The sequence below is a fragment of the Conger conger genome, chromosome 2 (assembly GCF_963514075.1).
Source record: "Conger conger chromosome 2, fConCon1.1, whole genome shotgun sequence".
Lineage (NCBI taxonomy): Eukaryota > Metazoa > Chordata > Actinopteri > Anguilliformes > Congridae > Conger > Conger conger.
In genome coordinates, this window is record NC_083761.1 from 62,648,712 (window position 1) to 62,673,055 (window position 24,344).

Below are 24,344 nucleotides of genomic sequence, written 5' to 3' on the forward strand. Positions count from 1 at the left end.
AAAAATAGCCTAGGTCGCATGCCTGGCGTATTACCTGTCTGAAGAATTACGCCAGAAAGAGGTTTCTAACTGCCGCATTGATAACATTCACGCAATCTCGGCGTGTTTCGTGGTTTCAAAAAGCATTTTGTATGCAATTGCTAGGTATGTGTATAGATTGATGAAAGCGATCAACGATAAAAAGCGTGGCTGTTATCGCTATAAAACAGAAACACGCACGATTGTATTCATGTCATAATTTACGCAGTTGTTTACATACTGTTCCGTGTTATCGATGCATACCACACCCATTTGCTGGTCACACAAAACAACAACAATAAACAAACAACAAAACAATGGCGATGCAGTACGATGGACAGTTGAAAGTTAGTCTTGTGGCCTCAGGGGAGCGCCAGTCACCGGTATTCCGGTACGTCCACGAAGCAGCAGAGTGCATTGGAAAGGTGTGACGTCGTGGATCCCACCTTCTCTGCCTCCGCACAATCACACACGCAATAAGTTTGACAGTAAGCATTGCCGCGAGCGCACGGTTGCGCTTTGTCCCAGCCACTTAACGAATGAAATAATTTTTATTTTTAAAAGCCCAAGTAGTTGCAGGAAGGCAGTTGGTGTTCAATCGAAAGACGATAGGCTACTTGGAATGTTCAACGATTTTGTGCTATCGGTTTTCTTTTTTTGCAAGGAGTAGCCTAATATATATATATATTTTGTAGTGAAGATAAGCATTGTACTGGAATACAAATATGTCCAGGGATCCAGAAGAAGTCAACAAGCTCACCGAAAGCACATACAAGGTAGGACTTTAAAGCATGGCTTGAAATTCAGTCGATTGCATTGCATCGTAATGCCAGTTCGTAGGCTATTGGCATCCCTCTAACTCTAGTCACAGGCGTTCATTTAATGTTTCGAAGCCTAGAGTTAGCGAAGATCTGTTTTGTTGCTGATTCGTAGGGTTATCCATGGTCAAGTGTGAATTATGCCTTCCTTAACTGATCGACATTGACTATGATTGTTTATCTCCACGCGTCTTAGTGGTTGACCGATTTTATGAAACATCCATACGCCCGCATGTGCTCATTCGCAACATCATAAAATATAAGTAGGCTAGGCTATTTATTTGTTTTGTCAGTCGTGAGTATTTGAATATGATTATTTGCTTTTTCAAGGACAAGCGATGCGTTTCCAATGGAATAATTGCTAGCCTAACTCAAACTTAGATTTTCTTAAATGTTTTTGTTACTAGTTATTGTGTGAAAAAATGGTACGACACACTACTTCAGAAGTACGTCTGGAAAAAAGTATTGTTCGCCACATGTTTTCCAAAGAAAGACTTTCTTGCCAAAACTGGTTAGTTTCAGTGGCACACCCAGATAAGAGGGATAGGGAGAAATGCATTAATAACATGTCATGCTAATTTAGTAATTGTAATCTGAGTAATCACGCACGCACACACACACACACACACACACACACACACACACACACACACACACACATATATATATATACACACACACACACACACACACACACACCTGTGTCGCTGATTTCAGCAGAGCAACCTTAATAGTACCTGTCCACGAAAGTAATCGTTGAACGAAAACGGAACACTTCAGTGGCGCACCGTCTTTTCTCGAAGAATTGAATTGATTTGCAAATATTATTGGGCCCATTACACAGCATTTGGGGACATGTCGCTTTTATACGAATACATTTTTATTCAACGTGAATTAAACCTAACAAACAAACCTGACCGTGCTCAGTAGAAACAGAATGTGATGAATGTCATAGATCAAATACTAGCCCTGAATAGGCTAATGGACAGCAACTTTGAAGGTACTTTCAAATTGGGGTGAATAAACCTGTTTCAGTTTTTTTCTTTTTTTCTTTTTTTTCTTTCTTTTGGTCAAAGGGCTGCATACCTGACTGGTCATTGTTTGAGAGAGAGAGAGAGAGGGTGTGCCTTGGGAATTGAAAGAGGAACTGCTGAACATTTTATTGTGGGCATTTCACCTGGGTTTTAGTTTCCTTGAAAATACTGAAGGACTTTGCTCCTACATTGCAGTTAGCTTAGTAAAAAGGAACAGGTTAATCATTAAACTTTTTATATGCCTTCACAAACATTTGCACTATTTGTAGTTGGTTACAGTTAAAGTTTAATATTATCATTATTGTTACATTTATATTCAATATTCTTGGTTCACAATGTGAAGAAGAAGATCCCAGTGATATTGAACCGAAACATTCTTTTCTTGTATATTGTTTTCGGTGCTTCCCCTACTTTTTAGTATCCTAATAGACATAGTATTTGTATTTTCTTTTGCATGCACACACCGTTATAGTGATTATTTTCATTTGAGATTTGTACTCATGAACTCATCTAATACACTCTAGTGACATGCTCAGACTCGAACTGGACTGTGCCTATGCCACAAGGCATGGCTTGTGTTTTTGGTGAATGTTTCAACTATTTTAACCACTTGGGGGCCCTGGCCTGGGTTATTTTGATACTGTTCAAAGGGGCTTGTGTATGACTATGGACATTAAAGTTTTCAAAATGGAGGTAATCAATTGTATTATTCGCTGCCATACATTATTGAAATATAGTAGTTATTTGAATAACATTATCTATGCAAACAATGCTAGTAAATATGGCTTGTAAAGTGATGTGCTTGCATTATAAACTTGATGCATTCAGTGTAATTTACAGGAAAACAAATGTCAGATTTTTCAGCTTAGTCAGCTTATTCAGACACAACTTTTGGATTTAGGTTACATTATAATGCTGGTAGTTAATGCCGTGTCTGTACAGAACTTGTAATGTGCATCTGACCGACACAGATTAGGTCCTTAGGCTTCAAATCCTTAGGACTGTCTTATCTTCTCAACAGGTATCCATTACTTATAAGGGTGACAGGTATTGTTTGCCTAAGTTGGGTCTTGAGTACAAGCAGTTCTCCAAAAGTTAGATACAAGCATTCTTCCATGGAATTTCCAGTGGTAGTTAGTGATAGCCAAAGTTGACATTTACATTTACATTACATTACATTTAACAGGCTATCTAGATTATTTTAGGGCACTTTACATTTGGCAAGCAATTCCAAGCTTCTTGATGGATGAACCTTGTAATATATTTGTAAACATAAGTACAGTGGTTTGAATAAGTGTTTGCCCCCTTCCTGATTTCTTATTTTTTTGCATGTTTGTCACACTTAAATGTTTCAGATCATCAAACAAATTTAAATATTAGTCAAAGACAACACAAGTAAACACAAAATGCAGTTTTTAAATGAAGGTTTTTATTATTAAGGGAGAAAAAAAAATCCAAACCTACATGTGTGAAAAAGTGATTGCCCCCTAAACCTAATAACTGGTTGGGCCACACTTAGCAGCAACAACTGCAATCAAGCGTTTGCGATAACTTGCAATGAGTCTCTTACAGCGCTGTGGAGGAATTTTGGCCCACTCATCTTTGCAGAATAGTTGTAATTCAGCCACATTGGAGGGTTTTCGAGCATGAACCGCCTTTTTAAGGTCATGCCACAGCATCTCAATAGGATTCAGGTCAGGACTTTGACTAGGCCACTCCAAGGTCTTCATTTTGTTTTTCTTCAGCCATTCAGAGGTGGACTTGCTGGTGTGTTTTGGATCATTGTCCTGCTGCAGAACCCAAGTTCGTTTCAGCTTGAGGTCACGAACAGATGGCCGGACATTCTCCTTCAGGATTTTTTGGTAGACAGCAGAATTCATGGTTCCATTTATCACAGCAAGTCTTCCAGGTCCTGAAGCAGCAAAACAGCCCCAGACCATCACACTACCACCACCATGTTTTACTGTTGGTATGATGTTCTTTTTCTGAAATGCGGTGTTACTTTTACGCCAGATGTTCAACTTTTGTCTCGTCAGACCACAGTATTTTCCCAAAAGTCTTGGGGAACATCAAGATGTTTTCTGGCAAAATTGAGACGAGCCTTAATGTTCTTTTTGCTCAGCAGTGGTTTTCGTCTTGGAACTCCATTTTTGCCCAGTCTCTTTCTTATGGTGGAGTCATGAACACTGACCTTAACTGAGGCAAGTGAGGCCTGCAGTTCTTTAGATGTTGTTGTGGGGTCTTTTGTGACCTCTTGGATGAGTCGTCGCTGCGCTCTTGGGGTAATTTTGGTCGGCCGGCCACTCCTGGGAAGGTTCACCACTGTTCCATGTTTTCGCCATTTGTGGATAATGGCTCTCACTGTGGTTCGCTGGAGTCCCAAAGCTTTAGAAATGGCTATATAACCTTTTCCAGATAGATAGATAGATAGATAGATAGGTAGGTAGATCTCAATTACTTTCTTTCTCATTTGTTCCTGAATTTCTTTAGATCTCAGCATGATGTCGAGCTTTTGAGGATCATTTGGTCTACTTCACTTTGTCAGGCAGGTCCTATTTAAGTAATTTCTTGATTGAGAACAGGTGTGGCAGTAATCAGGCCTGGGTGTGGCTAGAGAAATTGAACTCAGGTTTGATAAACCACAGTTATGTTATGTTTTAACAGGGAGGGCAATCACTTTTTCACACAGGGCCATGTAGGTTTGGATTTTGTGTTTACTTGTGTTGTCTTTGACTAATATTTAAATTTGTTTGATGATCTGAAATCACAACACTGTTTATCCCACCCCTTCTCTGTGAAAGCACTGACATTGAAATGCCATTGGCTGTGGCAGTTAGAACCAATTAATTGTCAACCAATGAACTTGAAAACCTGAAATCTAACGGTTACGTACAAGAACTTCATTTAACCAAAAAAAACATTATTTGAATGAAAATTTGAAGCTGTTTAACCTGACAAGTAGAAGGTCATAGCAGCACTTTGTATTTGATCAGTCGTCACACTTTTTCAGGCACGGGAATGCCACTTGCCTTTCGGAATGCCTGTGGGAATTGCCCTCTGGCCATCTTCCTGTTTTTCAACCCCTCTGACTGCAAAGCAGGTCAGAGGTTGCAACTTCATTGTGGAAATGTTAGCAGTTATTTTTCTGTGGTGGTTTATTAATCAGCAGGCCTGACTGGGCTCGTGAGTGTCCACCGAAAGCAAAAATATCACCAGCATAAGAGCGGAAGTAAAGCTGAAATGTTTGAACAATATTTAGAAAATTAGTTGATACAGAAAATAGAAGCGAAGATAAAGATTGAGAATGACACCAAAGTGTAATGTCATTAAAAAGATACTGAAAAGCCACAATTTGGACTGAAAGGTGGTATGTGGGCAGGTTCCAGTAGACACTTCCAATACTTCTAAGCACACAGTGGCTGCGTCCAAAACCGAAGACAGTTACCTTGATGCTTCGTTGCCTCGCTGCCTGATTAGTCAATGTCTTTCAAAGGCGTCTTCAGAGGGGACTTGGCAGCATGCGAATGAGACACTCTTTGAAGGCAGATAGACATCAGAGTGTAAGTAACGTGATTGCGTGATACGTGATGGCAAGCAATTTAGCAGGCTAGTTCATGGAAATTTTTTGCACACTTTGGAATGGAATGGCGGTTTTGGATGTAGCCAGTGTTGGCTTCAGGCTGCCCATCCTGCTAATTTTCTAACCTGCATGGTTATGGATGAGAAAGGTGATGAGTCTTTGAAATAATCTAAGTGTAAAGATGTCACAGTAACAGACATTGAGGTATGCGTGCTTCAATAACTAGTTATACTACATATAGCATTTTCTGTGAGATAGATGTGATCCCCCCCCCCCCCCCAAAAAAAAAGTACTTGATGCCTATTATGAAAATGTATTTTCCAATTCTCACTTTGCGCTAAACTCTGAATTAGATTATTCACTTTCCAGACAATTTTATGGTGTGAAATTCTGCATAGAAGCACATAGAGGCAATTGCTAGCATAGAGGCAGTTGTTCACTGTGGAAAGTGCTTGCAGATGAAAAACACATATTTTAAAAGAATGACCTGTGCTATGGATCCCAGTAAATCTACTTGATTACTTTTTCCACTGCTAGTTTGCTGAGGTGAGCAGTACAGTCTGTGTTGCTTCTCTGCCTCTGGGGCCTGAACAGATTTTCATGGTTCATTCTCTGTCCCTGTCTGAGTACCAAAATAAAGTTATTAAAATGGGTATAGTCAAGCTTAAAATACATGTCACTGAAAATGTTTTAATAAAACAGATGTCATAATATCCAGCAATTCATAGTCCATTACTGGCAATCTTTTGCATCCAAACAAAATCAATAGTTGTCTATGGGTGGACATATTGGGGTCATTCTTGCCTCTCAGTATACATATGATTCATTTTTTTAATTTGGTGTAGTACTGTATACATTTATTGGTTTAGATGGAAGTGAAAAAAAATATTGCCTTTGCAGCTGAACTGAAGAAATAAGTGCTGATGTACTCTAAGAATAGGTATGAGCACAGACTTCAGCATATGAAGCAAATATCAAACATATCTCCATAAGAAAATACTTCAACTTGCTTGCTTTCTTAAGCTGTGAGCAGAGTGAGGACTATGATTTGGCTACTTTTGGGCATAAAATGTTCACTTAATTTACGGTATCAGTGGCGCATTAGTCAGCATCCTGCCCTTTGATGTAATGTAGATTGATGACAGGTTAAGCACTTTGTACTTGAGGTTATAATGTCTTTCCAAATGGGGAATCTACAGCATAATTCATGTCAAGCTTCCATTCCTCTTAACATTAATGCCACGTAAGGGGTGTCAACATATTTTCACATTTTACAGTAAACTCTGTGCTCTTGGTGCCTTGATTATTGGTGTTGCATGTATTCATGGAAGTGCGGAGGTGGTAGGTCTGTTTCCTGGCTCTCTGTTCACCTATTCCTCTCCACTTCTCCACTCCAGAATGTAATGGAACAGTTTAACCCCGGGCTCCGGAACCTGGTCAACCTTGGGAAGAGCTATGAGAAGTCGGTAGTTGGTAAGCATATCATTTGTACTTACGTTGAAGTAGACCATCAGATTGACTTGTTTATGATATTATTTCTCAATTAATATATTTGCAGTCTGGTTCATATGATTGAATTGAAGAAAATGACAAAACTGTCTTTGCAAAGTTTGGTATAAATGTTTTTAAGAAATGGTACAATACAGTGAAGTAACTTCATGAATGAAGCTATTTCTTTCCTTGCAGTTTAGCTAGTAAAAAATAAGTTTAGCTCAGTCTGACAGTGGAGAAGCCATTTGACAATTTTTGTACTCCCTTCCATCTAGGACTGACATCACACCTTAATAGTTCATGGGTGATGATCTGGTACTTGATTCAAAATGAATGAAATGACTTAATATTTATATGAGCCTTGAAGCTATTTAATTTTTATTGAAATCTTGATAGTTCTTTTCATCAAATCTTAATGTACCGCGTCTCATTCTGTTCTCGTCTGCTTCAGTGGAAACTTCTTCACCCTGTTTGCAAAAGGAGAGCACATGGATATAAACTCCAATACCACACAACAACATGAATATAAATCACAATACCGCACAACAAGATGAATATAAATCACAATACCACACAACAAGATTAATATAAATCACAATACCACACAACAAGATGAATATAAATCACAATACCACACAACAAGATGAATATAAACCACAATACCACACAACAAGATGAATATAAATCACAATACCACACAACAAGATGAATATAAATCACAATACCACACAACAAGATGAATATAAATCACAATACCACACAACAAGATTACTATAAATCACAATACCACACAACAAGATGAATATAAATCACAATACCACTCAACAAGATGAATATAAATCACAATACCACACAACAAGATGAATATAAATCACAATACCACACAACAAGATGAATATAAATCACAATACCACTCAACAAGATTACTATAAATCACAATACCACACAACAAGATGAATATAAATCACAATACCGCACAACAAGATGAATATAAATCACAATACCACACAAGAAGATGAATATAAATCACAATACCACTCAACAAGATTACTATAAATCACAATACCACACAACAAGATGAATATAAATCACAATACCACACAACAAGATGAATATAAATCACAATACCACACAACAAGATGAATATAAATCACAATACCACTCAACAAGATTACTATAAATCACAATACCACACAACAAGATGAATATAAATCACAATACCGCACAACAAGATGAATATAAATCACAATACCACACAACAAGATGAATATAAACCACAATACCACACAACAAGATGAATATAAATCACAATACCACACAACAAGATGAATATAAATCACAATACCGCACAACAAGATGAATATAAATCACAATACCACACAACAAGATGTGTATAAATCACAATACCACACAACAAGATGAATATAAATCACAATACCACACAACAAGATGAATATAAATCACAATACCACACAACAAGATGAATATAAATCACAATACCACACAACAAGATGAATATAAATCACAATACCACACAACAAGATTAATATAAATCACAATACCACACAACAAGATGAATATAAACCACAATACCACACAACAAGATGAATATAAATCACAATACCACACAACAAGATGAATATAAATCACAATACCACACAACAAGATGAATATAAATCACAATACCACTCAACAAGATTACTATAAATCACAATACCACACAACAAGATGAATATAAATCACAATACCACTCAACAAGATGAATATAAATCACAATACCACACAACAAGATGAATATAAATCACAATACCACTCAACAAGATGAATATAAATCACAATACCACACAACAAGATGAATATAAATCACAATACCACACAACAAGATGAATATAAATCACAATACCACTCAACAAGATTACTATAAATCACAATACCACACAACAAGATGAATATAAATCACAATACCACACAACAAGATGCATTTTAGCATACAGAGAGTAGATTATATCTACAGCTTACAAAGGATTTGGAGTCAGTGCTTACGCATTTGAGTGATCAAGGATGGAAGGGATTTTAACAAATGAGCAACAACTTCTTGTGCAGATGCAATCTGTTACGGTTCCCTGAAAGAACAAGGTGGATCGATGTATACTGAGATTTTGTACAAGTGTTTGAAAGTCTAAAATAGATAACCAAGTCAGGGTTTCAGATTTGTTTGCTTTAGTTTTTAAGAGAAATAAATCACTTAAATACTTCAAATAAATGCAATGTCTACACCCAGGGTCAACATATTCAGTTGAAATGAAAGTTACCCATTAATCTCACTTTTAAGATGTTGAAGACCGTGTTTTTGTGTTCCTGCAGCAATGACCCTGGCTGGGAAGCTGTACTTTGATGCTGTTTCAAAAATCGGGGAAAATGCAGCAGTGTCACCAGTATCAAGGGAATTGGGTAAGGTTTATCACTGATCTGTGATCCAGGAGGTCATATTTAATCTGTGACCCACAAGGTCTAAAAATGTTGGGCCTTTGTGTGCCTGTGTTACACTGAAAGCCACTGGTAGAATTATGCCCTCCTTCCCCATTTTTACTTCCTGTGGTGGTAAATTGTAATCTTCCTGAAAACTGAAGATCAGGGTTTATGACATACGTCTGGGCATGCCCAAAGAGTGTGATTCATTTCTAGCTGTCCGAAATCCAGTTGATCAACAAGATATAAGATTTACATTTGCATCTTCCTAAATGGCTCCCTATCAATCTCTCTCCCTATCTGTCACTACATAAAATAGAAGCACTCGCTTTTTATATTTGTGGCTGTCTTTATGCGGGTCCACTCTGATTTACTTGCTTGCTGACAGTGACTCAGCACACATTGCAGCATAATTGTGTCCTTACATGCAGAACTTGAATGAAATAAACAGTAGTATTGGGCTGGTATAGGGAACCACTCTAACAAGGTTTGCTCATAGCCGTCTTAGGGGTTGACAGGCCTTTTGTGGTTCATGGTACAATAGATTTATTAATTCTACTTTGTCTCACACTTAATGGTTAGAGGTCAAGGTTGTAGGCAATTGCATGTGAAGAGGTATTAGGGCATGGACAACATTGCTATTTGATTTAAATTATGTGCAAAGAATGTGGCTTTCCTTATATTGCACTATTCAAAACTGCAATAGAGACAGTGATATACAGATATAACTACAAATGAAGTGCCTGTCCATGACTGTAAGAGTAGAAATATTGTGTGTTTTTGTTGAGCAGGAGAACATCCTCTTGTTACATCTTTATGTTGTAAGACCAGTGTGAATACAATCTGACTTTTCTCACTAAAAGTTAATTCGAGAATGCCACTGCCATTGCCATACAGGCCACGCTGGCAGGCTGGTAGACCACATGAGCACAACTTCTTGAGCCACCAATGCCACCAAGAAGGGTTTCTCACAAACTCTGCATGCTTGCCTGATTACTTTAGTATCTTTGAATTGATAAATGTGTTGTACTGTTATAGGAACAGTATTCTGATTTCCTTTGAAGGTTAAGAGGGATTGAAATTGTCGGTGCACTTTGATACTTTTGGAACACACTGAAGTGTGTGATAAATTAAACGGATGATTTAGCCAGTCGTGTCTTCAGAGGTGGCAGTCAGGATGTCCTCCTGTCTCAGTGTTGGCTGGGCCTTGCTGCTGGACCCCAGGGCAGATTGTGCTGTCTAGCCCTCTACTCTGTGCCTGGCCTGTCCTGTCCTGCTACTCTCAGTACCCAGTAGGATTGGATAGATGACTACTAGACTGTGTGAATTCTCTCACACCCCACACAGCGGACCGTGGCAAACACATTGTGCAAACAGTCAGATAGAGGGACAGTATTCCTCCAGCCATCTGTGACCACGGTGTGGCCTTGGATCACTGCCGATATTGTCCTCCAGTTGCTCAGGTCTCCCCTTTTTAGTGGACAGATAGCTCTTGGATGCTTCCATGTTGCAGTGAACATATTTTCAAAAATATTCTTGTTTTATTATATTGAATATATTGAATATATGGTTTTTGAGAGACGTGTCATCCCCAGAAAACAAGTTTCTGGGTCTTAGAAAGCTATTAATGATACTGCACAAGAAAGTGTTGACATTATTCAGATATCTTCTTCAGGCCTGCTCCAGTATTCCTTGTAAAACACAGATAGCAGGATCAATTATGTTGGACCTTATCAGCAGTTTAACTATCATTATCAATGATTGTTATTGTGGGTAAGAATTTATATTTTTGGTAGTTTTATTTGGGATAGAACTTGCAATGTTTTCAACTGGCAGTAGATTGAAAACTTCAATCTACTCTTCAGTTAATATCAAATATGCATTGCCTGTTCTGTTTTAAACTGGCTTCACGTAAACCAGTAGAAAGTTAACCTGTCCCTAAAATGCATTGATGATGTCATGCTCTCATTTTATTGTGGGTCAGTTGCCTCCTTATGTGGTGAACCATCGGAGTAGATACGGTATGAATTACCCTGTTTTGAAAGCCTTTATGGCAATAATAAAATAGATTTATATGCTGTTTAATATGCATTTAGATTAAAAAGATACCTTTCTTGGCATCTATGTAGACCAAAAAATTGAATTGCTTTAGCTGAATATTTATATTCATCTCTGTTTAAAAAATAAGATACAAAATGCTGAAGAGGTGGATATAGGTTTTTTTTTTAAACAGGCATACAGCACAATGTTACCTGGTCAATCAGAAGATACAGTATCAAACATAATCTATCACAAGTTAAGAGCAAAAACATTACACCTAGGTCCCCTGACCCCTGCTGTCCAGAACATAGTACATAAAATTTTGATTTAGCAGAACTAAATGAGATGGACACTTGAAATTTCTTCTTTTATGACTCTGTGACACACCCTAGAACACAAATAAGCACCTGGCTGAGCTCCAGACCAAAAAAAGATCAGGGGCATCCTTGTACGCATCAATGACTGGGTTATGGAGGCCAAATTCTGCTTTTTACTGCTCTCTGCTGGGAAATACCACAGCTACCGTGTCCAATGGATCAGCTGGCTGTCAGCTTTTCTAATCGTTGTTAATCAAGCTTTCTGAACAAATTCTGCCTGTATTTGCAGCTGCATATGTACAGTCCCTATATATTCCAGGATGTTGCCTTTTTTCAAACCTGGTGTGGCAACGCATTGTTTCATCCTATGCAGATCCCTTGGGGACTCCCGAGTCATTCCACCCTGTATGCGTCCATGTAGATAAAGGTGAAATGAGACAGGCCACCCTGTCCATTGTGTTTTTCTACAATGCCAAATTACGGGTCTAATTATAGGCTATACCTCGTAGCGCTTTGGAACCGTTAGTATTGTGGCACAGTCATTTGACCTGCTCCTGTAAGCAGCAGTGTTCAGAAATGCAAATATTGTTGCAAGCACAATGGCATCCTTGTCGGTCAACGATAAGGCTCCTTAGAGTAAAGTGTCCAGTTCTGTGTAGATAACCTCTAATTAAGGCTTGAGGACACGTCTGTTTCTTTCTTTAAATACGATTGTTGTGGGTGAGACTCATTCTTTATACTACACTTGGCAGACGGTGCCAGACAAACACCTGTTTGTCACTAAAAACAGATTAATTCCAGGCAGCAATCAAAGTTATATGTTTAATTCTTGCCCGGGAGCAGCAGAATGGCTTGGTTTTCCAAACGGATCAGAGAGAGAAGTGGTTGGTGGCAGTCCAGACTGCCCGTCTCCTTCCTGTCATTGAGTGACATAGAGGGCCCATTGTGATCTTACAGTGCGTACATCTCTCATGGCACGCACTGCAGTGGAGGGATATTAACATCACGCCCCTGCCACAGGTCAACATTCACAGTCTGTGAAATCGTATTTCAGCCACTATAACCCACTTGCATCCTGCCATTCAGTGATGGACAATCTCTGTTCCTCCTCAGTCATGCAGAGTCAGTGTACTTCATGAAGTTGTGATTTAAACAGCCTGCAGAATGACTAGCACGTGGCATTAAACTATATGAGTCATATAAACGATATGTTTCAGAGTTTCTGACTCCATGTGTTCCTAGCAAACAGCTCAGATTCCTTACTGAAGGCCTACCGCTCAAAGTTACTTGAAAAACAAAGGGTGACTTCACTTGGTGACTTGGGATTTGGTATATTTTTAAGAGGTAGCAAAATGCTCTTTGTAACATGGCAAAACATCTTTAAACTAACAGAAAATATTTTTTATGTTTACAATAGAACTGTGTCTGAACCCCCCACACACCCTTCCTGCTTTTCTTAAAGCTATTTGTAATCACCCATTCAATGGACTAAACATGTAATGCTAAATCTGAAGAATAATTATGAACAATGAGGTCAGAGGGTTTTGTTTTTGAAAAGAGATGGATGTAGAAGGGACAACAGCACTGGCTGAGTGGTGATATGTGGTAGGTGTCTGGAACTCAGAGGGCCTGTCTAGGAGTTAGTGTTTGATTCACAGAATGGGAATATCCTATCGTGGTCAGTGTGTAGGAGATAATTCATCAGTCTCACTGTGCCCCCTGCCAGGGATCAGAAGGACAGTCCCTGAGTGAACGCACAAAAACAGGGTTCTCTCTGCCCCACTCACACCTGCTCTTAAAGAGCGCATGACCACGGAGAGAAATGCAGCCAAACGCAGTCAGACTTCCTGCAGCACACTTACACATCACATGCCTGTGCTCTCTAAACAACGACGTCCTACTCTGACCCCAGGTCACCCTCACGCCTGTGAATGTTTAACCAGCAACTCTCCTCTATAGCACTTTCACATGAGAACTTGTGAATGCGACTGTCTCCTTTCTTTGGAAGCACATTCAGTTTGCAACCCTGTTCATCATGTAATGTCTCTACATTTCCTGATAAGCCTTATTAGTATAGAGTTTAGTTGTAGTTCGTAGATTCAGCTTTTTTCTTTGTGAATGAAATCCCCCAAACCAGTGGGAAGCTTGAAAAGAAATCAATTTGTTGCGCAGGTCTTCCTCTCCATGTAATGTTTGTTTGCAGTTCATTGGCAGCTATGCATTAGAGAAAGCATGTTTGTATTGCAGACACAACAGGTAGCTCATAATTACACACTAAAGTAAGGCTTCAAATCAAATGATGAGATCCTGCTGAAAGTTTCTGACAGGCTAGCCACAGTATTGTGTTGTTTTCTCTCAAGGATTTCCCAGACTTTACCCTTAGGTCTCATACAGTCTGTGTCTGTGGTCTCACCCGCCTCTGCTTTCATCACTTCCTGGGTGTGGACTGAGGCAGATCCTTTTCCTGGCGTTTATCACGTTTTTTACACTACCGTTATGATTGTGTCACTGCCATTTTCAACTTTAACAGCCCTGATTATCTGTTTTTCTGAGTGACCAAAGAGGTATGTTTTATGGCAATGTCTACTGCGCCACACCTGTTGTTGGATAGTTGCTAAAGCTAAAATTATTTTACAATCAGCTACAATGAGTAGCTACTAGAGTCAGCTGATCGAGTGCTCAGCTACTAGATCTGGATTCAGGCTGGAATTTCTGTTTGCTCTGTGGGGTTTGGCTTCAGACAGTGTTTCAGGACATTGGTTTTGTGACTCACAGTAATGTAATATGATTCAGTGAAAAAAAGTTATTAATCCATAGCAACGCAGCAACAGAAACATTCCCTACCCTCTTCCTGGAATGTGTGGTTTCAACATTGGGACACAGGCTGATGTGATTGCATGGGTGGGACCTTTCAGGTGTGGGGTGTGTTTCTTTAGAAACTCCTGCTGTGTAAATGCCCAAACCCATGAGCAGCCTTTTCAAACAAGGAATAGGCCCCACCAAATGCATATCAACTATGAGATTAGATTAGCCATGGATGCAGCTCACACCATTTTATAACTTAACTATTTAAACTGTCAGTTAAAAGAGACACTAAAACATAAAAACACATATGTGTTGAACATTTTTCATATCTTTTTAAAGAGGAATCAGTCAAAAATATCTATGGGGAGGGATTGTCATCAAAATGAGAAGTGAAAAGTAGTGTTCAAACAGCCAGTATAACAGTCGAAACAAGTAGCAAAAGCAGTATGTTCACACTAAATAATCAAAACGGCAGTGGAGACCAGTGTTCTCACTGAAGTAGATAATACCATGTGGTGAAAAGCATTGCTCATATTAAATGATTGAGGGTTCAGTAAGGCTGTCAGTGCAGGAGCAGCTGTACCCAGTGGGTTGTTCTGGTCATATGTTTGCTTTTATTAAATTATTGTTCATTTAAACCCCTGTGCTCTGTTTACTTATTAGCACCTGTGAAGCGATTGGCCTCGGTCAAATAGACTTTTGGGGATTTTTAAGCAATCCAGAAATAAAATGTATGTAAAATACTCTAAATCGCTAAATTATCTTTGTCTGAATTCCAAACAAGATGCTGTATGATTAATGGTTGCCAGTAACCTCTGCTAGATCACATTAGCAATGAAAGTGTAATTCATTTTTGCAAAAATGTGATTTATATTGAACTCTAATGATGACATGGGGGCATAAATCATGTTTATATATGAAAAATTAAAATGAAACATGCTGTAGATTATATATGTATTGTTTGAACTGACATTTTCAAGTATCTTTCATCTTTATCTCTTTATATTCAAAAATAAATACTGGCAAAACACATAAAGCAAATAATACATATGATGAATGATGTATAGAAACAAAAAAACAAGAACCACTGGTTTTGTCACTGGTTATGAAATGTGTCTCTCTAAAGCATCAATCCTCTTTTACAAAAAGTGTAAATGGTTCAGTTTGACCGACACCAGACAGTTCTTAGTAGGGATTCTGAATGTGAAAGGCTGCTTCCACAGTAGTTCTTGTTCTCCTCATGCAGGCTAAAGCAAAGGGACAGGTGACTCCAGCATGCCCTGGTGCATGTTGAAGGGGAAAATGCTACTTAGGCTGGAGGATTTAGCCATTGAATGGAGTCAGCAAAATGAGGGACTTAAAGCAGGCTCACGCCCCCCAGGTCAGAGGAGCTGGTGGAGGAGTATGGGACACTGCGGCACACGTTACTGTTACTGTCTGAGACGGGTGATTCACCTGACAGGACAGGAAATGGGGCTTGTACTATTGGTTTTTTCCAGTGAGTCACATCAGTCCACATCATCAGTGTGTGCCCAAGTCTGTGCCTTTCCCTCAGTTTATCTCCAGTGGCAACATGTTGAAACCATTAGGCCTACCTTGCATTACTTCACACAGCGCTGCATGGTACATATGCGTCTTTAAAAAACTGATAATAAATCTACCAGCATCAAATTTGTTATCAAAATTTAATTTTATCTCAGTTATTTCAGCGGCATTGTTATTTGTGGTTTTATAAATTGTCAGTTACGTACACTACAGGCATAATACTAATCTGTATTCCTGCAAATATTCAGGTCTATCAGATCAGCTGTGGGGAGATGCGAGAATGTAAGCGCATAGCTATTGGAATTAGACCAGTCTTACAAATTGTTACTTAAAATGAGACGTTTGTTAACATTGTTTTGCAGTTGTTCCAACTTGCCAAAATCTGTGGTTCATAACATATATTCATATTATGAGATTTGGCAATTTACAGTATTAGTCTGAACTGGGTAGACAGAATGAGTCCTTACTTTAGCTCCCTTTTTAATTAGACTGCTATAGGGAACACAGAGATATCAAATATGTGGCCACTGCAATTGTGTCATTTTTTATTAATCCTGCAGTTGCATACATATGTGGGGTGTCTGATTTAAAAAAATGTGTGTGTTTGAACTTCATGGATGGTCATTTCTAACAGACAGAAACAGGCCCTTTCAGGCTTCAACAGGCTTGTTGCACACTGTAACCTTTGTGCATATCTGCACCCTCCAAATTGTTTTTGGTGCTGTGAAAACACTCTGCCTCACAGTGAGCCCTGCTCCCATCTATACAAAGGCAGCATTTACCAGGATGTTCTGTTGACCTTTCGATGCCAATGTTGTAACTGCAGTTCATAAATAGGGCATGATATGCACGATACATATTTTTTTATTTTTGTGTACTTTTTCTTGATTAATATTGGTGGACCACAGTTGGAGTTTAACCACCTGAAATAACAACTTTAGATGGAATATTAAATTCATATTCCTATGCTTGCTGCTTCCTATATTTTTATGGGCAGCTCATCTACGTGCTTCCATAACCACAAGTAGTTTTTCACATGTTTATATGTATTTGTTTTATGCTGTAAGACCAGTTTTCCACTCAGGGGGGGAAATGTGATCTGTGTTATCCTATCTGTAAATATAGAGATTCAGTTTAGCCTGAGTGATTAGTCACATGTACTGCGCACCAGTTATAGTAGAAAACCCACCCTATTCTATCACTGGAATTTTCCCTTCTGTGGTTGTTTTTGTTGATGCCATTGTTTTCAGTGATGGCACAGAAACCCTGGCTATATGTTCTCGTAACCCAACTGTACTGTATGAGCATCTATTATGCTGTATTCCTGCCCTCTATTGCTCATACATCCATCGGTGAATGTAGTGTTGTTTTTGGTATTATTTCATTCTCATTGTAGTCTTATTATACAGAAAAGGGGATTATGAAATCAAAATGCATTACAGCGGATTAAGAAAACCAGAAAAAACACATTAAGAATGTAACGTGTTAATCTCAAGAGAGTCAGGTGAGGGAAATGTTTTTAAGCCCAGCACTGCTCATTAAGATATGCCCCATGGCGTCTCTTAGGAATGCATCTGCACTAAGTGGGCGTGTTCGAAATTCAAAGGTCAGCACTTGGCTTTATCCCATCACGTTCTTATTCGTGCCATTTTTCATTAGCAGGATGCAGACCGTTCACAGTGTATTCAAACCAAAGGCACAGATCTGAAAACATGGCTGACAGTATCAGCCGGCTCTTTCCATCCCATCTGTCACCAGCCCAGCGCTCTTCATTCCCGGCCGAAAAGTCATTGAGAAAGGTCAAAATGTCTCCCCAGCCTCGTCCATATCAAGAATGGTTACGCGATAACGGATTGAGTGGAAAGTGTAACTGTTTGGACGTGTGAAGTGCGACAGCCAAGGGCAGAAGGCCAGATTCAGCTGAGTTTGTGTTAATCAACACCCGCTGTGTCGAACACAGGTTTTCCATCTGCATGTACAGGTGTCCTGGCACAGCATGTGTGGGTATAGGCACTGAGCGCTATGGTGCTATGTTAATCTGCCCCGTACCTCTGTAAATTAAGAGGTAAAATATTCAGAAGTCTGCTCTACTGGAAATGTTATGATACATAAATTGGAAGTATGCATTTGGTCCTGTATAATGATGGCTATTTGAAAATTCTTATCTTGACAATAAATCGAAAAGTAACTGTAATTGTTATATTTACAACTCTGTTTCTGAAAATAGAATCGCTTCAAAGGCAGAGCTTGTTTGAAAAGCACAGCAGTCACTTAAACCATTTCATTAAATGCTTGGAGGAAGGCCTCGGCAAACATATGTTAACGTCTGTGTCCACATAGTTGGCTTTAAGTCCAGGGAGGTTCATTTCGGTTTTCTTCTTTTGTAATGATGAGTGCTACATTTTTCACTTAATATAATACTAATACTTTCTTTAGCACGGGGGCTCTGTATTTCTTGCTGTATTGGTTTGGTTCCTTGGTTCCCTGCTGTAATTAAAATGCACCAAATTGCCAGTGATATAGAATATTGCATGTGTAACCTGCTATTTAAATGTTACAATATTTTCTTAACACATTTCCCAAGAGGGGTAACACATGCATTCCTAACACATACCCCATCATAACGTGTTACGTTACCCCTCTCCTTGAAAATATGTTTTCCATTTTCAATAATCTAAAGGATACTTTGTGTAAAATGAAATCATGTCACCTTTTGCAATACAGTGTAGGTTCCTCTGGTCCCATAACATAACCGAGTGATGTCTTGTCTACACAGGGGTTGTGCTGATGGAGATTTCAGAAGTGCACAAGAAAATTCACCTGGAGCTGGAAGAGAGTGTAAGTGCCCTACTGTCATGGTGTCTTTGTGCCTTTGGCGTTTGGGTTCTCTCTACCTCTATCTCTCTCTATCTATCTCTCTATCTATCTCTTTCTGTTTCCGCCATGCCGCCATGTTGAGTTTTGGTTGTTGATTTAACCATGTCTTTGTTCCCTTGGGAGGAGCATTGAAAGCATTCATGGAAACAATAACAGTAAGGTGGAGCAGGTGCTGGGTTATTTTGTATCTGTGCGGTGCAGTGTCTGAACATGCCCTGCACAGTGGCACCAAGGTGATGGTGACGACAGCACATGCTGCAACTGTGAACATACACATGTACTCAAGTTATGAGAGTAAATAAAAGTGAAGCGTGTGTGTGTGTTGTGTGTGTGTGTGCTGGAAAATGTATGACCTCCCAATTGAAACTTCATGCAGAACATACAGTACCACCTGGAATCACAATGCCGTTTGGGCATTGTTTACATTGTTGCTTTGTATGCAGGTAGATATCGTACCTGTGTAAAATGAGATGTTATACTTTCTATGGAAAGGGTTGTTGTATACGTGTTAGGGGAAGATAAACGGATATAGATCCAAACCGGTTGGAAAGAAAAAAATTTAATACTCATGTAATGTCACCTAGCTAATAACGTTGGGCCACCACTTTTTTAATTAATCTGGCTAGTCTCAGCATGGGTGGAAATTTGTGCTTAACTGATTATTTGCCTGCCATGCTAGCCATATAATGGGTGTGTTAAGCTTTTTTACCCATCACCTAGTATGCCTGGATATTATTAGCTTAATTAATTAAAAGAGCTGCAATAGCTCATACGTTGCATTTATTTATTATTACGTGTATTTTTTTCTATTTCATTTGCAGGTGCTTCATTTTTCTATCCTCAGTCAGTGGTATAATATGTGTTGGTGTGATGACACTGTTCTTCTGGTTTCTGTGATGGCGTAGCTGTGATAAATCAGTGCTAAGACTACAATAAAATATGAACCTCATATAATCTTAGAGATTCAGCGGCACCTTTTGATAGGGCAAGAGCGCTTAATATAAGCGCTGTTTAATGATGCGTCTAAGCAATATAAACGAATCCTTCTGCCCAGCTGTCACTGTATTAGTCCGTAAGATTGAAGCACTGCAGAATCCAGAGCCACATACGAAAGCATACAGTAATTCCTCACCACGCAGCTGCCAAGACTGTATGTGTTTTTTGCCATAAAATACTAGATTACCAGATGTAATTCTGCGTGCACATCTGAATTCTGCTTCATGTTGTGAATTTCCAAGTGGAAATTGGAAAAACTACTGTTTGCAAGTGAAGTTTGATTTCTAAATAACAGAACAGAGATATAAAAAGATGCAGAATGAGGAAAGGAACCTTTTCAGTGTGTGAGAATCCTTGTTCTTCCATGGGATGCTCTCCTCAGGACTACAGTACAAGGATAATATATATTGTTATATTATTGTGAGGTATAGAGAAATCTCTGCCTCTAATAGGTCTCAGTCATGTTTTTATCCATCTGTGGTGTATGAAGAAATCTCTGTCCTATATACTGTAGGTATATACAAGTATTTACTAACTGTGGTGCTGACAATATAGGCTGTGATGTTTGGGTGTAGAAGTGGCTTTGTGAGGGTGTAGAGAATATCCCTCTGCAGTCCTGAGGTGATGCAGCATTATGGACTATACGGTGGCAGGCACCAATAACAACCGATAAACCCTGGGCATGATGATGTAACGGCTCTGTATATGAGCGAGGAGAAGGATTCAGCAGTAATGAGGGTGTATCTGTGGGCTTCATTGCCTACCCCACTGAGTCACTCTACAGGAGCTCAAACTCTCTCACTGGCTCAACCTACTGCAAGATGCTTCTTTGAAGGGAGCAAAAATAATCTGAGATCCTGTTTTTCCACCATTCTCAAACTGTTGCAGTGAATGGCTCTTCTATGGGGGAAATAAAAACAATAAAATCTTAGACAGTATAGCTTGTCATATTCTCTAAATAATATACCATTTTCCACAATAAGAACACCAATTGTCTCATGAGGTTATCCTTTATTGTTATTTTTTGTATTTTTAATACCTCTTTCATCTTCTTTTCAGTTTAAAAGATTTCACAAAGAAATTATTGGTGAATTAGAACGGAAAACTGACATGGATGTGAAATACATGACTGTGAGTACTGTTTCATTATGTCTGACTCAATATTGCTTAATTTCACCCTGTTCAAAGTGCAGTATTGATTCTGCTTTGGTTTGAATCCTCCTGCACTTCACACATTTTGTAATGGTAAATACATGACTGTCACTAAGGCTTTGTCACCCTCTGTGTGAAATACAAGGCTGAATACTGCTTCATGACACCCTTTGTAATGTGAAGTGCATGATTGTGAGCTATGTGTATAGCCTTCCCGTTCAAGTAAATGGTCCTCCCATGATATAACTGATACTATTCCTTTCTCTGCAAGGAAAGTACAATTATTGCTATGCCTTATCAGTCCAAGACGGGAAGCCACCCCCCCCAGTCGACCCATATCTCCATGCATCTCCAGTGTTTAAATGGCATCTGTCTGACCAGACACAATGGCCTCTTTCCCAAAGGCAACATTCAAGAGATACCAGACGGAGCACAAGCTGAAGCAGGACTCGCTGGAGCGGTCCCAGTCGGACCTGAAGAAACTGCGCAGGAAAAGCCAGGGGAAGAACTCCACCAAGTACGAGGGCAAGGAGAACGAGGTGAGCGGCGATGCTACTGCACCATCCTGAACACTGTTTCACAACAAAACAAGTATATCCCGCTCAGGTTTACAAAATATGTTGTCCCACAAACGTCAGCTTACAGTCTACACTCTGATAGACACTGGACTTTTGAATATTTTCTCCAGTATTACTGGAAAATAAATGTTCTGTACAAGGCCACTGGATGATAGCCATCCTGGGACAAATATCTTAGAAGGAGTTTCTTAAATAGTTTTCACAATTGCATCCTTTAAGGCCTTCTGGATGAGATCAAGTGAGACAATGGGTATTTATCCTTATGAGATGATGTCAGAGGAATATTTCCCTTTTTAAATTAGGGTAGTTCACTATGGGTTCACTATGGGGTGCCTGAACTTCAAGGCTCCTTTTCACAAACACGAAGTCAACCTGCTCAGACATTTTATACCTTAATTTATCATGACCAGTAAACCTAATGTTAAATCTGTAGATTATACATTACCCAGCACCCTCTGCACACAGACAACTTGTACTATTTCCAGATTGCTCATATTTTCCCAGCATTGTGACGCTCATTGATTCATAGTTGATTCATGTCAACATAACTTACGCAACCTGTTTTATTTCAGCTTGGAGCAAAATTGTCAAATGCAATCTGTTTATTCTTCATATGTTTTTAAGCATGCCTATGCCTCATATTTGTTCTCCAGTTAAATCGAGTAGCCCATATATTCTAGCTGTGTATGTTTACCATTTATACTTGTATCTAATGATAGACTTGCTCAAATGATTTACCTGGAAAGTAGACTATTGCTGTTCAGTGTTGCAAACACTGCTGTGGAAGCAATCCCTGAAAATGAAAATCTGTGACCACTGATCCAGCTGCTCTCTGTATAACAGAGGAGCTTTAATTAAGTGGCAGAGGTGAAAGGAGAGCTAAACTGGAGCCACGCCTGTGGCCATTGGCACCGTCTTTGTAATGAGAATGAATATGCCGGGATGAATATGCGCATATTGTTCAGCCTGCGTTTGCTTCTGCTAGCTTGACAACAGCTGTCAACGCTCTGTAGTTTCTGTCCTTTTTAAAGAGCTGCAGCGCATGCGCATGGTGAAAGAGCTCCTACAACCCCCTGTGGTGAGAGCAGGGAGGGTACAGGGCTCTGGACACAGTGGGACTGTGGTGAAAGCAGGAATGGTACAGGGCTATGACCACAGTGCGGCTGGGTTTACAATTGGAGGAGGGGGAGGAGAGATTCCACTTTCCCCAACCAGCTGCCAGTGTAATGACTTTTCAGGAAATTAGCTAGCATCTGCTCATAGAGCGAAGTACTACTGGGAGTAAAATCAGGGTTGCCAAAGCATGCCATACAACAGGGCTGCTTCTTGGTGTACCGTGTGCCATGGGCCGAGAGGAAGCGTGTTTTTGCAGCAGGTTCTGTGGCTCCCACAATCTGCTGCAGCCGGGCGCCTGGAGTTTACACCGTAAAAAGGGCGGCTCGCAAATCACTTCAAGGTCTTCGGTCGGGCGGCGGTGTTTAAGTGAGGACGGTATCTCGGCTCTTGAATGCTGATCAGCTGGAATCAGCTTACTGTAAATGGGGGAACTGATAAACCCAGTCGAACACAGAGAACACAAGAGAGGGCACAGGTTGGGTTTCTCCCTCCGCTGGCTGTACCGACTGTTTGCACAGTCAACAAACGCGCACAAAATGCAGGGCCTGGCTTCGGGCGAAAGATCCCTTTGAACTTGAAACTGCACTGCTTTGGTGCACTGCATGGTGTATTCAAATGATCTGTAGAAGTCAGGGTGTCCCCTGAGGACATAATGCTCACGTTCCATTACAGCAGCCAACGCCCCATGCATCTGATAGGATTTGTCAATTGATTCAACTTTGTAGCGTGCTGGGGGATCTATTGCAACCACCTTGCGAATATTCACTGTGCTGGACAGGTGTAAAACCAGAGTGAGTGTGTTGTAGACCTGAGTGTGTCGGTGCGGTGTGAGCGCACCTGTCTGGCCGGAGAAGAGCCAGACGGCGGAGAAAGGGCCGTGAGAGCACTCAGAAACCGAAACCTTGGAGACAAACGGCTTTCACAGTTACCATGACAACGCCGCAGGAAAAAGATAAGGGGAGGGGAGTGATTTACCAGAAAGCAGGCGCCGCGAGCTTTGTGTCTTATGTCAGCTGTCCCGCTCCACCTCGCCTGGACTTTTCATCTGGGCAGCCTCTGGGCTGTATCCGTGTCAGGGTGAATGGGCCCTCAGAGGACCCTGTCCTGCTCTGTCTGGGCCACAACTCGTCCTTTGGAGAGCACTTTTACCGGTAAAAGCTTTAATTACAGCGCACTCGACAGCGTATCCTTTTCCTCAAACAGACACTCGTACCTCTGCCTTATCGCCACAAGGCGCTCTTCTCATTTTAAATAGGCCGCAGCAGGGGAATATCGCAGCCGTAGTTTAATAGACATTTTATTTGAAATGGAAAACACACAAACCGTTAGGAGCACTGATTTGTTTACTCCCTCTGGAATCAGTTCTGAAAAATATCTTACGAAAGATGACATTGCTCTGGTTCTTTCTTGTTTACCACCCTGGGTTCAGTCATTCCAATATGTGCTTTGTGATATTTTCTGCAACAAAGCCAACCATTCTGCATCAAAGAAGCCAGAAGACCTGTGTG

General features: G+C 39.9%; 1 protein-coding gene across 1 annotated transcript in view; it reads left to right on the plus strand.

Annotated features, from left to right (window-relative positions):
• The first annotated feature begins 496 nt into the window (after positions 1-496).
• The window catches only part of baiap2l1a (BAR/IMD domain containing adaptor protein 2 like 1a), a 36,201-nt gene continuing 12,353 nt past the window's right edge, over positions 497-24,344 (plus strand). Inside the window, exons 1-6 of the mRNA XM_061230920.1 lie at positions 497-794; positions 6,848-6,923; positions 9,306-9,392; positions 18,894-18,955; positions 21,050-21,121; positions 21,547-21,681. Coding sequence (XP_061086904.1) covers positions 744-794; positions 6,848-6,923; positions 9,306-9,392; positions 18,894-18,955; positions 21,050-21,121; positions 21,547-21,681 — 483 coding nt within the window. The 5' untranslated portion in view covers positions 497-743. The remainder of the gene's footprint in view (positions 795-6,847; positions 6,924-9,305; positions 9,393-18,893; positions 18,956-21,049; positions 21,122-21,546; positions 21,682-24,344) is intronic.